Below are 19531 nucleotides of genomic sequence, written 5' to 3' on the forward strand. Positions count from 1 at the left end.
TAAATTTATGTTCTCGGTGCTCTTATTTATACTATATTATCTTTTCTTTTCTTGCTAAGTACTATGGACTTAGAATCTGATGCATATTACCTACACAGTGCATGTCTTTATATGTGTGTATATATGTATATTAATTTCTCGTTTATTGTATATTTGCTAATGTACTATCAATGATTGGTAATTTGGTTTATTAATGTCTGTGATTTGATAAACTAACTAGCTTGAGCACTTTTAAATTGAGACTGACAGGTATGTATTCCTTAGTTTAAAGAACTAAGACTAACTACTTAAGCCAGAGGCTATCCAGTTTGATAAGAAAAATACAACTTTTATATAAATCATTTTTGTGACTAAAAGCGAATCATCCTTTTTATTTCTTCTGCAACCTCAAATTCTCTATTTATTTTAGTTTTGGTTTGACTTTAATGGTGTATATTCTGTATTGTAGGCTAAAACTCTACTTGGATATTTAAGAGAACCAAGGCAACAAGAAATTCTTCTTCAAGTTGTTGGGTACTATTTTCTTTCTTGCTTGTAAGAATTATGTACAGTGAGGATTTGATGTATTATTTACATTGAGAATAATGAATTTTTATTGAGAATTATTTAGTCTCATGGGGATTTGATGTATTATTTACATGTCAATTATATGAATAAATGTTGTATGTAAATGAATTTTTATTATGATAAATATAATTTTTTTTACAAGTTATGGTAATAATAATTAATTATGTGAGTAATTTTTTTATTTAAATTTATATCAAACTTTAATTGTTAAAAAATATAATTAAAAGTTTTAAAAAATATATGTCGAAAAATTATTATTTATATATATAAATTTAATGTTATAGCGACACCTATTAACTATCGGCGTAGCCAACAATAGCGACACGTATTAACTGTCGACATTGCCAGCAACGACGACACGTATTAACTGTCGGCGTAGCCAGCAACGACGATACTTATTAACTGTCGGCGTAGCTACCCCTACGCCGGCATAGGCAAATACGACAGTTAGTCGACTGTTGTCATTGCTCAATAGCGACAATTAAAAACTGTCGAGAAAACGCGTTTTTGTAGTAGTGACATGAATTCCAGATGATGAGACAATAGAATAGTCGGTCTTAGAAAAAAGTACAGTGCATCCATCATCACAGATCTGACCGACACTTATTAAGTTAGCCTTGAGACCTTCAACATAAAGAAAATTTTCTAGAGGGGGTAGACCGTGGAGATTCAACTTTCCTCTACCCATTATCCTTCCTTTGCTACCATCACCAAACTTAGCAAAACCCTCAACATGAGATAAGAGATTTGTGAGAAGATGTTGATTTCCCATCATATGATGAGAGCACCCGCTATCAAAGTAACAATGATCACTGTTACACACCAATAGAGAAGTATGAACCACAAGAGCATTAGTTTGAGCAGTCTTTGGCCTCCACAATTTTCTTCCCACAAGAGAGGCATGTGGTTTGTCTTTGGAGGTTTTTATAAGTTGAGACAAGTATAAATTTGACTTGTAGCATCTTGGATGAATGTGTCCCTTCTTTCCACATAAATGGCAGATAGGAATGAATTTTCTTGTCGTTGAAGATATTGAAGAGACAGCAAGCTGAGAAGGGCGGATGGGAGCCACTTCTTGAGATGAACTTGGAAGATCCTTCTTTTTGATAACCAATGGCTGATTGAAACCAACCCCAGGTTTTTTCAAGCATACTTACCAATCCTCATCTTGTTGTCAAACAAATCTTGACCTACAGTACATGTCTCAACGGTCTTATTATCATAGTCCATCTTCACTTTTATTTCTTCTAGATCAATTTGTTTCTCTTCAATATCCAAAGTGAGAAATTCCACTTTACCTAGCAAGTTTCTCCTTTCTTCTTCAAGTTCTCCCACTTTAACCTCCAGACTTTTGTCTTCTTTATCACATTGAACCACTGATTATACATTTGTTCATAGGCACCTTGCTGGTCTAAGTCATCCTCATCACTACACTCTTTATCAAAATCAATGTCTGAACATGGTGTTTCTGATGTCTTGACAGTGAAAGCAACATAGTTTTCTTCAAGGTATGAAAAGCCCTCTTTTACAGCCTTTTGATCCTCTTCGCTATCACTCCACGTTGCGACCAAGGCTCTACCTGTAATGACCCACTAACCTAGACTATTTGGACCATTAACGAAACTATACATAAAACTTACATTTTTACGAAAATACCATAACTTTATTGAGTAACTTGTAAAATAAGAGTTACTTACAAATAAATAGAATACTAAGAAGGATTTGGGATCCCATTGTCTTTTAAAAACAAAACATGATTTAAAATAAAAGACATTACATAATAATGCGGAAAATACATGTAAAACCATAAAAAAAAATATAAAATGAGACTACATCCTCGAATCGAATAACGCTCGGCCCCTTGACTCCATTCACCATCGATACACATCCTCCAAGCGTCACGAATCTTACCGCCTCTAAAGCTTATTTTCCTGCACATAAAACAAAAAGGAATGAGCCTAATGCCCAGCAAGGAAAAATCTAACACATAGTCATATACATAATTTCATAAGAAACATAAAGACTTAACATAATACATATAACATACACTTATTATAATGGCCATTATTACTTGGGGTCCCATAGACTAAACAAGCATATGCCCATGGGATTAGTGGGGTCCTACTAGCTAAGTAGGTCATATGCCCATAACCCATTTGGGGTCTTGTTAGTCATATGGGTCATATGCCCAAGCCTAGAAACATATATACATATCATAACACATTTAATAACATAGAACATATAGATAACATAAGCACATTACATATTGATTCTAGCCTATTTTCCTTACCAAAGTTACCGGGATATAATGGACTGAGTTGGGACTTTTTGGAACACTCCTAAAACCATAAGAAAGAGTGAGTCTAAAGAAAGGAGATGAAATGAAAGAGATGGAAAGACTAAACCATTTGAGAAACATGCTTACCGAAACTTATGTGCTCAAGAACTTAGATTCCCTAACCAAAATGAAGATTAAGGTTAGAGATTGAGTAGAAGACTATGAGAAAGAAAATAACATAATACAGAAAGGAACTAGAGTTTTGGTTACCTCAAAGACTTGAAAGACCAATCTACACCTCCACCGAAATACTATAGAACTCACTTCCCAAAGTGTTTGATAAGCTTATGATGTTTAAGCTTATAGTTTTCCCAAACCAGGTGTTTACACTCTCACACTCACTTAACACTAGCAGCTTCTGAACTTAGAGCAAATGGTGAAAAATGGCTGGGTACTAGGTCCTATTTATAGAGTTTTGGAAAGAAAGTATCTTGATTTTACTTGAATAAAAATAATGGCTTTTTAGGTGAAAATCATTTGAATAATCGTTCAGCAGAGGCTGAAGACTCGTTCAAAAGATGCTGGACTGTTGAAGGAGTTTGAATGGCTGAAAGGAAATGAATTCAAAAACGTTTGAAAACATACTGGAGGAGGCGATATATCGCCCCCTGTAGGCGATATATCGCCTGGGCCAGTATGCCCGAGGCGACCGTGCATCGTTTCGTGTTTTCCGTATTTACGTGCTGCGATATATCGCCCCCTATAGCTGCGATATATCGGCACACGCTGAATAATTAAACACGAAATTACACATTTTTAGCTAAGTTTGAATGGAGTAAACATCCTTGACTAAGCCTTCAACGTATTCAAAGCTGCTGACTGACCCTATAACATTCAAACTTTACTCCTTATTAAATTAAATCCTCAAAAATCTTTAATCCTTAATCACCATTCATAACATGTGCTTAAAATCCTATTGGTTGATGTCTAAACCTTATAATATAATAAATATAATCCTTAATATCAGTCACATTAATCAAACCTTAGGTTATACTTAATATTCTTAAACTATAGATTAAACTTAGAAAATCTATAAGTACTACTATGAGTGTCCAAATAATTCCCGGTCTGAACCAAAAATCCATAGTAACAAAGATAACACTAAACATACTATAATACTACTAAACAATTAGCTAAGTAAAGTTCTTGGACTCTACACTACCAATTTTCTTCAAGGTATTTGCACACTCATCTTGTATGTGCCCAAAACCTTCACACTCACGACATTGGATACCCTTGAAGTTCTTCCTTCATTCCCATGAGGTTGCTTATGAGGAAAATTAGGTGGTTTCTTTGAGTTTTCACATTTGTAATCACTACTACTTTTTCTCATGAACTGGGCATATTTTTTGTGAGTAGAGAAACCTTATCCTCATCAAGATTCTTAAGTGTTTCTCCCACAAAAAGACTTTTGGCAACCTTATGAGACAAATCTAAACCACTTGAGATTTCTTATTATTCTTTTCTTTTGACCACCTTTTCATAGTGAGTTCATAATTTTGCAGAGAACAAATGAGCTCATCCAAATCAAGGGTATCAACATCATGACATTCTTCAATGGAAGCAACTTTAGACTTGAACTTCCTAAGGAGAGCTCCAAGCACTTTCCTCACAAGCTTGGAATCGGAATAAGTTTCATCTAGAGCAAAACATTCATTGGTAATATAACATAATCTAGCATGAAAATCAGTAATGGACTCATCATTTCTCATGGTTAAATTTTCAAACTCAGTAGTAAGAGTTCTCAATCTAGATTTTTTTGACAGTTTTTGTTCCTTCATTTTTAATTTGTAACTTATCCCAAGCATCCTTGGTTATTTCACAATTGGCTATAACCTTCATTTGACTCATAGAAATTGCATTAAACATGACATTCCGACACATGCTTCTTTTTGGTCTCCTCACCATCTTTTACGATAGGGGGAGTCCAGCCATCTACCACATCACTCCACACGCGCTCATCTATGGCTTTGAGAAAAGCGAGCTTTCCTACAAGCATAGTTGGTTCCATCAAGCATGGGGGGTCTCGAAGTATACCCACCTCTTTGAAGCAACCCATCAAACACAATCAAGACAACAAGCACACAAAAAAATGCAAAAAACAAAAACAAAACCAACCAAGAAGAAGCAGGGATCAATACACAAGCTCGGATATCAATTGAAAGTTGGTTAACTACTCCTACTAATTTACCCACTTGGATTAACAAACAAAATCACATTCAACTTAAGCTAAGGTGCAGCAAAGTAAAAATTGACACAATAATCATGATTTGTCATGACGTACAGCCATGGGACCTTGTCCAAAGGTGAAGCAATCCACTAAAAATCAAAGAGTCATTATAATCAGTTCAAATACAGAAACACAAATTAAAACTTCCTCTTAATTTTGTTCCTAAGAACTTGATGATTGAAACTCCCTCTAGCTGCTGGAATCCCTCCAGCTTCAAATCGAGCTCCCCTTGAAGTCTAGCTTAAACTCCCTTCAAGCTTTGCACCATAAGAGTCGAAGTCGATTGGTGAACTCTCACCAAATAACCATGGGCAATGAACAATGAAGCAATGAATGCTTTAGACCTTTTGCAGAGAATGTGTCTTGAAGAAACAACTTTTTAGCTGCTTAGAAAGGTAGGGTTAATTTGCACAAAATGATTGTATATACTACGGCACAAAAGGGGAAAGTCAGCTCAGCAAAACATGTGCTAAATTATAAATCACGCGCTTCTAGGTTTTTAGTGTTATAACATGGAATGCATGTCTCAACATGAAGTTCAATGCATGACAAAAAAATACACTTACAATATTTTTAAAATCAATTAGTTGAATTGAAAAAAGATAAAAAATGAGAACATTTAGAACTCAATTCTCCTCTTGTTGGCTTGTTCGATCATTATACTTCTGTTAACCTATGGTTTGTTCGTTGTACATGTCAAAACCAAGAAATGCTACATGAAACACACACACACATATATATATACTAAATACAAACAACGTGCAATGTAAGTTTGCTTAGTTTTATTTATATAATTTATTAATTATGTTTATTAAATTTGTATTATTGTCATGTAAATTTCAAATAAATAAACAATATTATATATAAAAGAATGACATAAACATATTAAATGAAAAATTAAACCAAAATATTCTTTATGATTTTTTTTTAATATATATATAATATGATAACTTTTTTCACCGTAAATGATAATTTCTTTAATAAAAATTAAGATTATGTATTAGATATTATTATAATGATATTTTATAATATTTAAATTTATATTAATATAAGTATTCAATATCTAGTCTTGTATTAAATATTATTATAATAATGATATTTTTATAATATTTGAATTCATGTTAAGATAATTAATAAATATATATTTTTAGTTAGTTTTAAAGGTATACTCTATTCAATATTTAGAATATTCTGTTAAAGTTAACAAAAAAAATCGTTAAAACCAAGAATTTTTGTTATCTACACATTTTTTTATATAGGAAAGATATATATATATATATATACTAGGTAGAAGTAACGTGCAATGCACGTTTGCTTGGTTTTAAAGTTGTAAATAATATTGTCTATAATTTTAATAAAATCTGGTTCACTATTTAAAAAAATCTATATATAATAAAATGAATAATAGTTCTATAGTATATTTAAATATTTATATCAATATTCTCTACATATATTAAATCAAAACACAACGTTGACAAGATATATATTTGCATGGTTACATGACATATATATAAAATATAATAATATTTAAAAAGAAATTAATAATAGAAATAAAATAAGAATAAAAAAAGTCATAGTATAGACAGTAATATACATGCATCAACTATTTTTAGTTTATAATGTATCTCACAATGTCCTTTGGCGAATTTGATGAAGAAAAAGAGTTTCAATCACTTAATAAAAAATAAACTATCACACAAAATTATAAGATAAAAAATGATATCTATGCATTTATTATTTTTATATAAATATGATTTAATTATTTAAATTATCATAAAATATCTTTATAAATATTATATTTTAATTAATTAATTTTTGTTTAAGTTTATGTTTGTTCTAATTTTTTAATTTAGCAGTCACAACAAAAGATTATAAATTATATGTTTAATATAATATTAAGTTTAAGTTTGATTAAATTTTATTTAAGTTATAAAATATATGATTTTATTATTTTTAAATAATTATTATTGTAAAATATCTTAAATAATTATCATATTTTTAGTTTATAATGTATCTCACAATGTCCTTTGGCGAATTTAATGAAGAAAAAGAGTTTCAATCACTTAATAAAAAATAAACTATCACACAAAATTATAAGATAAAAAATGATATCTATGCATTTATTATTTTTATATAAATATGATTTAATTATTTAAATTATCATAAAATATCTTTAAAATATTATATTTTAATTAATTAATTTTTGTTTAAGTTTATGTTTGTTCTAATTTTTTAATTTAGCAGTCACAACAAAAGATTATAAATTATATGTTTAATATAATATTAAGTTTAAGTTTGATTAAATTTTATTTAAGTTATAAAATATATGATTTTATTATTTTTAAATAATTATTATTGTAAAATATCTCAAAAATATCATATTTTAACTTTTTTAATTAATTATTTATTTAATTTTATTTAAGTTTAAGTCATATTTACAATCTATAATTAAATATAAAAATATTCTATTAAATATAAAAATATTCCCTTAAAGTTCACATAAAAAAAACAACCTTAAAATCAATAATTTTTATTAACTACACACTTTTTACACTTTTTACATAGACCAGACATATACCATTTTTTTTCACATTTATTAATAAGTATTATTTCAACATAGTGTGCGGTTAAACTTTGGAATCTTTTTCTTTTAATATGTATATAATTAATAGAAAGCAATCTCTTTATTCTCTGAGGTGAAGACTATTCAATTTAAGCTGAGTATATTTAGATTATTAATTATATACGCAGCTAGTTATATAGCTAACATAATTAAAGTTAGGTTTGAAGAGAGTTTTCATATATAGTACACAGCAGCAGCGTTAGCAATAATAATATTATCCTTCTAGCTTTGATAGGCCTCCCTAGCTCTCGACCTCTCTGCTTTCTCATCCCTTGCTCGGCTATGGTATACTCTATCCATCCAATTATAAACAACAAACCTAAATCTATACCCATATTACTCTGATCTTGTAAGCTCTTCTTCTTCATCATCATCATTTTCTGAGATCTGAATTATTATTATTATTATTATTATCATCATCATCATATACATCATCCAAATATAGATTCTGTTTAGGGTTATATCGTTAGAACTATTTATTACCCAAAAAAAATAGATTAATTATATATAATATACATATTTATACACATATATGATCTTCATAATTTTATGTTCTTTCTCCTTTTTGAGATCCATCTTTCTCTTTTTTGAGCTTTTATTTCATAATTTTGTACTCTTTAGGAAAACTCAGATGCTATTATCGATCGTTTTGTTGTTCTTCCCCAAATATAGATTTTATGTTTTTAATTATACAATATGTATTGAATTTATTTATTATTTTGGTATATAATTGGTTTCACAATTTTTCTTTCATTTAAGCATTCTTATAAATAAATAAATTTTCCTGCACTGTTTAATTTCTTTCTCAGTATACTCTAACAATAATATTAATCATGCTTATTCTCTTTTATATATGATATATTTTTTTCTTCAGTGAATTACTATATAATTCGTTCAAATTGGCAAATTGCACCCCCCTCCCCCCAAGAAGCTATAAAAGCTGCCATGACAAGAAACTTCATGCAACAATGATCCCAAATTCAAGAGGAAAATCAAGTTTCCCAGCAGCCAAACAAGAAGCTACAGGGGACGGCTGCGGCGGAGATGGCGGCGGTGAGAGGCTATTAAAGGCACCGACAAGTAGTACAACACCTAGCTCAAGACAATGGTCATCGGCAGGGTTCCGCAACCCAAGAATTGTGCGAGTTTCGCGCACCTTTGGCGGGAAAGATAGGCACAGCAAGGTTTGCACCATAAGGGGGTTAAGGGACAGGAGGATTCGGCTTTCGGTCCCAACGGCAGTTCAGTTATACGATCTACAAGACCGATTGGGGCTAAGCCAGCCTAGTAAGGTAATAGATTGGTTAATTGAAGCCACTAAAAACGACATTGATAAACTCCCTCCACTCCAAATCCCTCAAGGTTCACTACTTCTCAGCCAATTTCACCATCATCATGAAACGACCACAACAAATGTCGCAACGACGATGTTTGAAAACAAAGATCAGCATCTTCATGACCAAGATGGGATCACCCAACTCTTTGCTCAGAAGTTCTTTCCCTTATCATCAAGTAGCACTACTAACAATAGTCTTAATTCTACTCATCCTTTACAAAACGCTATGTCGTTTGAGCCTGCCAATGGTGGTAATAACAATCTGTTATCACTTTCTCACCATCATCATCCTTTTGGAAGTATGAGTAGTCATGGATTTTCGCTGCCCCAAATGGATAGTACTAATAATCATGCTAATCCATCGTCGTTTTCGTCTTCTGTCGTATCTGGGTCTCAGTTATTTTTCTGCCCTCCTCCAAATTCAAACCCCTCGTTTTTCACTCCATATCCTCCACCAATATATAATATAGCCACTGCTACCACTGCTAGTAGTAGTAGTAGTGCCATCCCAGTTCTAGATTTTCATCACCAAAATCATAGCACTACTTCTTCATCATCACAACATGTGTTTCCTTATAACTCTCTCATGCCTTCACTGCTTCATAATAATAGTAATAATAATTTCTCTTTCAAATCATTGCCTGCCATGCTTAATCCTAAGCTTCTTTCCCAAAGTGGTCTATTCCAAAATCGACCAGAAAAGGAGGATCATATGTAGCTTGATTTAGCTATATACATAAATAATCGTAAATATAGAGATGTACAGGGAATACATAACCATATATATGTATATGTACACCTTCATCATCTCATTTATGATCATGAATGTATGAGCAAATCAAGGGGGTGTTTCCTACTTCAGCTACATCGTACGTGCCTTCGAATTGATCTTCAGTTCTGTACAAGTAAGGCATATATATAAATATATACACATATAAATATTGTGATATTTAATTATATAGTTCTGCAAATTTTAATATGTTTTAATTAAATTGTAATTTCTTCATAAATACGTACAATGGATTTGTGAAATAATCAATGCTTGTTGTGAGCATATGATCACAATTTTATATATGTACTTAATGCATACTTAAAATTTGAGATAATTCTGAAGGAAATTAACACAAAAAACATGCATGTAGTGTGTAAATTTATATATGTTAAGTATTGTTAGCAGCGCTTTCATGATCTGGTAATATAACTCATTTTCGATGTTTCTAATAACCTAATTAATGGGTTTTTTTTATATTGTGTATATGCACACATATGTATGGATTAGATAAACTAAAAAGTAGCAAAGTGATGAATAGAGTTTTGAATGGTCAAAATGTCAATCAAGTACAGAAGCTTCTTTTCAGTGCTTTTCTTTTTGCAATCAGAAAAAGTAACCAAAAGATATATATATATATATATATATATAGTTTCTAAATGCATGTTAATAGAGGTTCGAATTGATAGCTCTCTTATATATATAGGAAAATATATAAACAATTTCATGGTATACGTTACCTTCTAGATATGAATATGTAGTTTATATACTTAATTCCAGCTTATTACTTTTCACTAAAGAAGAGAACACAAATGATCAAAAGGTGAATAAAAGGGTCACATGCACATGCTTCTGTCATAGAAGTACGATCCACATAATTATATTTTCAAAAATGTATAAACAAGGTCAATATATCATTCAATGACACATTTTAAAAGTGCAAATTAAATTAATAATTAGTTAGGTGAATTCCTAATTATATTTCACTACAAGAAGCATTGTAGCGATGAATTTTTGTGTGATATAACATTTTTTTATTGAGTACATAATTACACATATATATTTATATGTATACATGTACATGACAATATTTCCAGGTAATATAATTATATATTTATACATATGCATCCGCTAATTTGCACTAGTTGTATGGAGTTACCGCTTCACTTTTTCATTTTTCAGAAGACATTATATATATATATATATATCTTATTTTTTATATATATACTAGGTAGAAATAACTTATTAGTTTTAATTTTTTTTTAATAAGAATTGTTCTTTTTAAATATATACATATATAAATGAATTATAATTTTATATTATATATAAATATATATCAATACTCTTTATTTATTTATATATATATATATATGTATGACATCTAAACACAATGTTGATAGATATATATATATATATTTACATGATTGCATCTTACAATATTCTTTGGTGGATTTAATGAAAAAATAGCACAAATTTATAAGATAAAAAAAATAATATATATGCATTTATTATTTTTTAAAAAATATAATTTAATTATTTAAATTATCATAAAATATCTTAAAATATCATATTTTAATTAATTAATTTTTATTTAAATTTATGTTTGTTCTAGTTTTTAAATTTTGAGACATCAAAAGATTGTATATTATATGTTTAATATAATATTAAGTTTAAGTTTATTTATCCTTAAAATTAACAAGAAAAAAAAACAGTTAAAATTAAGAATTTCTATTATATACACATTTTTTATATTGAAGAGAAATATTAATCAATTATTTGATTCAAGATACGAAGGTTTCGAGAAAATCTGGCGAACTTTAAAGATAGGGAGTCCTGCATGTGTGTGGGGAGATATATAGCTAGGTTTGTATCATATATGCATGCGTGAGACACGTCTTATAGTATCTCTGCTGATTAAGAAATACTTTTATAATTCACGACTTAAGAAATCTGCTCTTTTTGTCCAAACTATAAGGAGTTTGAATTATTATATAAGACATACTTAAGTGGGGGATGTGAGAGACAATTGTGGCACCCAAAACAGAATATTCTCACCTATAACTGCATCCTCTATATGTATATTATATATGTTTTGATATTTTCATCTTCAACGCATATACATGTGTGTATTTTTTATGTGGAGTCTGATGCTTACTACGTAAGTAGTCCTATATATATACATATATATATATATAAATCTGATGATAAAAAGTACTTATACACATGTTTTGGTGAGTAGAAACATAAATATTTATTAAATATATAAATTTATATTATCGAGTTTGAATCCTGAGCAACCTAGCGAATAATATATTACCCATGCATGGCTATTAAAAATTAGTATGATGAAAGTTTATTATAAAAACGCAATCGAGCTTAATTAATATACAATACTTTTAATTCATGTTTGCGCCCAATTTACATAAGACAGTATAATAAGGCTACAGGAAAATTTCTAATATCCTTATATGAATATATATACATGTATATAGATATATATAAACCAATATAGTAATGTTGTTCTTAATTAATATTAGTCGTAGGATGCTTACATGCATTGGCAAAATGAGTAATGTACTTATATATAGGAGGCTGATGATCAGGTGTACGTATATTTATATATAGATACACACAAAGGTATAAATATATACATATATAATAATAAGCTTTACGACACCATGTGTAAAAACGTACATCATGCATGATAGAAATAATCATGAAGTATGGCTAGGGTTTTATAATTTGTAAATATTGTAAATATTGCACTCCTTATTATAAGTATACTTGTATATATATGTATATTTATAATAAGTATATATGGAAGAGTTTTCATAGATATAGACTCATCATACGATAATCCTTTTGGTCCATAATTCTCTTCTCAATAAGTAACTCTTAATTTCTCTGACATTGGTGATGTTCAAATTTGTGTACGTCTATAAATCGATCCCTTGACATATTAACTAATACTCAAGTGACCTTCTTTATCTTCCATTTCAACTCGTATTTAGTACTATAGATGTATATTTATATACCTAAGTAGGCAGTGATAAAAATTCATCATTATTGTATTAATCATTGTACTTTTAGTCTACGTTAATTAATGTTAATATACCAAGTCAAAATGCATAATTGAGAAGGTGGAGTTTGGTAAAGTGGGTCTAGAGGACAATTAATTAAATTATTGGTAATATATCTAGTTATATTGTGCATGGTACTAGTACATAGTGTACAAATTGAGATTAATTAGTCGTACTTGATGTGATAGTAAATATTTTCAGGTTATCTTTCCTCTTGATTTTAACAGTTAGTCTTTATTAAAGTTTGGTATAATTTTACATATATATATATATATTAGACTGTCCCATATAGAATAAGAGTAAGAATATTGAACCATTAATAAGAACATGTGTAACTCCACTAATCACCAATTGATTTTTAGATGGAGCCTCATGATTCTTGTCATGGTATCCAAAGCCAATTCCTTAACGGGCATTCGATCCACACCGATCCAAAAGAGTAAGTCAAGCCGCAAGAGATCCACATAGTGTAAAAAGACACTTGAGATCCAAAAAAATAAGCGAGCTGAAAAAAAATGGGTCACTTGTGATCAGGTGATTCAAGATTGGTGAGCGAAAAATCGCCACAATCTTGAGGGGGGATACTAGACTATTATGTCCCACATGGAATAAGAGTAAGAATATTGAACTATTAATAAAAACCATGTGTAACTCCACTAATCACCAATTGGTTTTTAGATGGAGCCTGATGATTCTTGTCAATATATATTTGCTTATAATTATCAAATTTGTACAATAAAAGCCAGTATTGTAAATGAATTTATAATATAGTATATAATAAGCGGTTAATTATTAATTAATTAGTGATGATATGCTCTTTTCTGTTTCTAGATACAAAATTCATGGGGGTCTTCGATCATGCTTTTCATAGTTTTTTTTTTATTGAAGTGCCTTCTTGGATTTTTAATCGTAAAGCTGTACATCTTGAGATATAGCTATACATATATCTCCCTCTTTTCTTATATAAGGCGTATTTTTTTAGAACTTTTATTCTCTAAAGTAACCGTCCCAGCTTATTGCCTATAAACTCTTCCCCTCGAACAAATGCACTACAGTATTTTATTATCAAGGATTATACATATATATATATATATATATCATCTATATAAAATAAATCAATTTGTTGTGTCTAAGATCTAGCATTTCCACATTCAATATGGTAAACATGTACAAAACTATTAAACTGATCGAGTTTCTTCCGAGAGTTTACAATTTAATCAAAAAAGGCCCACAAGAGATACAATATATTAATTATACATTTTTTGTTGGTTTGAAAACGAAGTTGGAGAGTTTATCAATATAACAAGTACTGCGTATACTACGAGAACCAAAGTTTACGTATGTATAACGTTATTCACACACATACGCACTAAGAGATGCATGCATCAGTTTTCGTTTGGTCATATAAAAATCCACAAGATCATCAGTGTATAAAAATATAACCTCGACTCGCGCGAGAGAATTTAAATTCCTTTACATGTATACAATATCCTCTTATGTTTTATAAAATTAATATATACATATATATATAGACGTACAGATCAAGAAAGGATTCAAAATTACACTAATTTTGATTTGATATGAGTTAAAGAAGAAAGTTCAGATGTTCGACTTTAGCCAACTTAATTAACAATAAATATTATGCCCTATTCCAAATCTTCTCTCATATTCAAATACTGCTAGCTAATTAAATTCTTCCTTTGCTAAAGTTATTTACTAGTTATCGTTCTTTTTTCTCAAAATTTTTAGATAATCTCATGGTAGGTATAGGTATCTTTTATCAATAATGGAACGACTATAATTTCATTCACAGCCAAATTTTCATAAGGATCTCTATCTGCTAGATCGGTACGCATATAGTTTGCAAAAAAAAAATTAAGATGTATTCTCTCTCTCTCTCTCTCTCTCTCTCTCTCTCTCTCTCTCCTCGTCTTCATGCTAGGTATACCCTTAGTGATACGACAATGCAAAAGACAAGTAATAATTGATAATGTAGGGTATATCACATATACAATGTATTATACTGTATATAAAAATAAAAATCTGAAGCTTGTTTTTTTTTTTTTAAAAAAAAAAAACTAAATGTCCCATATTCAACAGAAAAATATTGTAAGCATGGGATAGAGTGTAGAGAGTTTGATATAAATTCAAAATGGGAGAAAAAAGAAAAAGGTCTTTTTTATAGAATCTGCCATTCTTCAGAACATGAAAAGGAAGGGACATAAGAGACATAGAGAAAAGCAGCTAAAAGAGGGAGAAGACTGATCAGAAGGACTACTGAAAAATTTGAATGAGTAGTAGTAGTACTACTACTACTCTACTGTTACTACTCTACTGTTACTGCCACTATAGCTATAGTCTGTCTGTCTGTCTATCTATCTATATCTCTATCATAATGATCATCGTAAGCATTATGTCACAAGATCCAAGAAACATTAAACAACACTCTACCCCACTTTTTCTTCTTCTTGTTGTAAGTTGGGCCCTTTTAATTTCACCCCCGAAATTGAATTAGAAAGTAATATTATTGGAAGGTTATACACTTTAAAAGGGACATGTGGCATCAAAGAGAAAAGACTTCACTCATATAGTAGCTCATGACTAGCTGCATATGGTGGTCCTAATTGTGGAAACAATTTGTGGAATATAACTACATAATTATTGAATTGATATGTAGTATAGTGCTTTGTGTGTAACAATGTAGAGCATGCACATATAAGATCATGAAAAGAAAATTTCTTTTTTCTTTTTTAGTTTATTTATTTTGTTTAACTTTGAAATTTATAAGATGTGTTTTTACTTCTTCTTTTTCTTTCTTATAAATGTACAAAGGGAATAATGGAATGTGATGTGTAGGCGTGCTGCGGATAGGCACTGCTACTGAGATTTATGGAATTTGTGGTCCTTTGCTCTAACATGCCAATGTAGAGACCATGGACCACCTTGATTTTGATCCAAATTCAGTCATTATCAGAATTGGACTACTGTCAAAATATTTGGGCTTGTTTTACTTTCGTGTGAGTAAATGTTGCTTCAGGAACGGAACAGGTCGACCCATTTATACGTTTGGCGAAACCAATACCAAAGTTTTGTACATATTACACATGCATGACCTCAGCCCAATCCAATGTAAATAATAAAGGCCCGCACCTATTATTTAATTAATGAATTCTAGTTGGTTTTCATTTTACTTCTCACTACTAGATAAATGAATGACGGTGAACTTTCCACCAAAAAACTTGAGTGAAAGGTCTAAAACAATAATAAAACATAAAAATGATTGAATTGGACCAGTAAGAAGTTGATACGTAGGTGCTTATACTTGACACCTGATGGCGAAGTACGTACGCTTGTAAATAAATGTTGGTGGAAGATAACTTTGTGGTAAAAAATATTATGTATTTAAGTTCTACAAAGTGTATAACTTAAGTATTTACGCTGTAAATTATTCTAATAAAAATATATAATTAATATATTTATGTGATTAATAATACTTAATAAATAATATCAAAGTAATTAACGAAAAAGAGAAATCGTTTATTATATTATAATTAGAAAGCATAACCGCACATCATTTAGTCTTCTGTAATGATTAAAAAATATATGTTTTTAAATAATTTTTTGGGAGATAATGTTATAGGGGTTTTTTTCACCTTAACCATACAACATGTTTTTACATGGACATGTCGGGGTGTCTTGATCCTAACTTTTTTTCATGATAGTATTCGTTGTATAACAAACTTTTTGCAAGTTTTTGAGAAATTTTGAATAATTAAAGTGTCGAAAATAAACTTCAAACAATTTGTTGTACATGTGTTGTTATTATTATTATTATTATTATACATTTTACGTGGTTTTTTATAAAAAGTCTACATCATGTATAAATAAATTTATGTTTTGTGTAAGATTATTTTGACTAATTACCCATTTGGAATCTTTATTTTTAAAAATTATAAAAAGTAAATTGTATGTTTAATTTATGTTTTGTGTAAGGGTTCACACACTACAACAAATAGGGCCATTTGGGGCGTACCTATTAGCGGCGGACATAGTCCGCTGCTAGTAATGCGTCATTTATTTAAAAAAAAATATTATAATAGCTATTAGCGGCGAACTCTCCATTATTAGCGGCAGATGGTCCGCCGCTAATATACAAAAGGAAATGCCCAGGAAAACGATTAGGTTTTTTTTCAAGATTTATTAGCGGCGGTAGTCGCTTTTTATTAGCGGCGGCCTACCCTCCGCTAATACTATTAACGGCGGGTAATCTCTTTAATTAGCGACGTCCTCTCCGTCGCTAATTATGTTATTAGCGGCGGACAATATTAATAGCGGCGGATAGGCCCCGCTGCTAATACTTTTACGGTTTCTACCCCCCATCGTCTTCTTCTCCCAAATCACTGAAACAAAAATTAATCTCCGTGTTATCTCCTTCGTCGACAACAACATGAATTCAACTTGTCATACAAGCTCTTGAGAAAGCTTTTCCCACACTACAAGAAATCATGTTTTTAACTACAAAAGTTTTAGCTACCAAATATTTTTGGTAGCAGTTAATTACTATTTGCTACTAAATTTTGGTAGCAAAATAATTTAGTAGTAAATTCTAATCATACAATACCAAATATTACTTCTACCAAATATTTTGGTAGCATATTTATATTTTCAGCTACCAATGTTCTTTTGTAGCTAATATCATTGGCACCAATGAATAAATTTGCTACTAAATTTTGGTAGCAAAATGATTTAATAGCAAATTATAATTAAATGATACTAAATTCGTCTGCTACCAAAATATTTGGTAGCATATTTATATTGTCAGCTACCAATATTTTTTGGTAGCTAAAATTAAATATTAGCACCAAATATAAAATTGATGCATTTTATATGATTTTATTTCTGTTTTTTTCCCATTGAGTGATCAATTCTTTGGTCGTAGAAATAAATTTATTACTACTAAATTATATCATATTTTGGCACTAGCAAATAAAATATTTCTTGTAGTAGTATTTTTGCTACAAAAGTATTGGTAGAGAAAGTACACAATAAAAATTATAATGTAAAAAATATATAAGAATACCAAACATAAAGTAATTAAATTTAGATTTGTGTTATGGACTCTCAACAAATTAATAATATTTTAATTCGTAAAATTATTTTATTTTTTAAAAAATAAGATCGGTAAAAAAAAACTAACTAAATATATATGAACAAAATCAAAAGATAAAATTAAAAATATCATAAGTACAATAACAAACTCGAAGGAAAATAAAAGTAAGAAACTACATAAGTCATGTATAGGGATGCATATAACTTTCCTAAAACAAAAATATTGCATTGAACCTATGACAAGCCTCAGTTAAAAAACGCAAAATGAAAAATCCAATGGGAAAAAGCCTCTTGGGGGGGGAAAAAGAGCATAGTGACTATAAAACTATTCAAAATAAATAAAACTAGAACCACAAAACTCTTTGGATACAACTTTTGAAAATGAAAATTGGAGAAGGAACTATAGTATTGCTCATTGGAATTAGTCAACCAATTCTATGAATTCGTCAGCCCACTCCACTCGAATTTGATCAATATTTTGTTTTGTGTAATCTTTCATCTTCTCTTTGCACTGTAATAAATAAATGTAAGTAATAATGAATATTAGTCAATTGTATAATATAATAACAAAATATTCTATTTCAATAGTATTTATATACATCTTACATGAGTAGTTAACCAATTGATAGGTCTAGGATTCATGCAAAAGTCATGCATATATATCATTACATAATATCCACACTCAATATTCGATGGTTGTTGAGGACACTGCACAAATTCATAAAATGTAAATGACAAGATTAAACGATATTGATAATTTAAATTTTCAATACAATATTATATTGTAATATTTTAAAGTAACTATCAAATGTAATATATATTATGTGATATTATTTTATAACTTACCTTTATAGATTTCCATGTAATCTCTTTTGGTTGCCTATTTTTGGAGGTATTGTAGTAATCAAAAGCCCTAATAAAGAAATAAAATATTTAATAATAAATTTAAAGTAAAAATTAAATAAGACTAATCCATATCACTATTTAACTTACATTGCCATTAGACTTTTAATTTCGTTTCGTGGGGGTAGTCTAATTGGATCAAGTCAATAACATGTATCATGCAATGGATCAATTATTACTAGCATCCAATGATATCTGCTAACCATAAAATATGATATTGTATATAAATTAAGATGTTGATAATGTAATTAGTTAAATAAATAAATAAATCTTACCCAATATGAATAGGAAGCAACCAAAATTGTCCTGTTTCTGTGTCTTCCAAGCGATTTGCCATTGATATTGCATTTTGTGTTTGACACGAATCCAAAGCCAAAGTTGGATGAAAGAAACGAAAATATTGTGCTCGATTTGCTTTTTCCAACTTTCGATGTAAGATCCTAAATATTACAATTGAATTTGTAAGACAAATAATGTTATTTTGTGCATGAGAATTATGTGAAAGGTATTTCTTTTTTACCTGATCCAAAATGTTATACAAGGAGCTCCAATCTCTGTCATGGTGCCAAGGTGAAT

The 19531-nt window shown here is 29.7% G+C and overlaps 1 protein-coding gene across 2 annotated transcripts; it reads left to right on the plus strand.

Moving 5' to 3' along the window:
* The first annotated feature begins 7931 nt into the window (after positions 1 to 7931).
* Positions 7932 to 10310, plus strand: LOC133830705 (transcription factor TCP5). 2 transcript variants are annotated; one of them, XM_062260744.1, is made up of 2 exons: positions 7932 to 8107; positions 8633 to 10310. In XM_062260744.1, exon 2 carries the CDS (start codon positions 8727 to 8729, stop codon positions 9810 to 9812), a length of 1086 nt encoding a protein of 361 aa, XP_062116728.1. In that variant the 5' UTR covers positions 7932 to 8107; positions 8633 to 8726; the 3' UTR covers positions 9813 to 10310. The 2 variants fall into 2 exon arrangements, with proteins under 2 accessions (XP_062116728.1, XP_062116729.1); XM_062260745.1 differs by having other exon boundaries at positions 7941 to 8043.
* The last annotated feature ends 9221 nt before the right edge of the window (positions 10311 to 19531 follow it).

The sequence above is a fragment of the Humulus lupulus genome, chromosome 4, assembly GCF_963169125.1.
Source record: "Humulus lupulus chromosome 4, drHumLupu1.1, whole genome shotgun sequence".
Classification (NCBI taxonomy): domain Eukaryota; kingdom Viridiplantae; phylum Streptophyta; class Magnoliopsida; order Rosales; family Cannabaceae; genus Humulus; species Humulus lupulus.

What these genes read in the sequence shown, in the direction of transcription:
- LOC133830705 (XM_062260744.1), top strand. Translation starts at nt 8,727, where the DNA reads ATGATCCCAAATTCAAGAGGAAAATCAAGTTTCCCAGCAGCCAAACAA.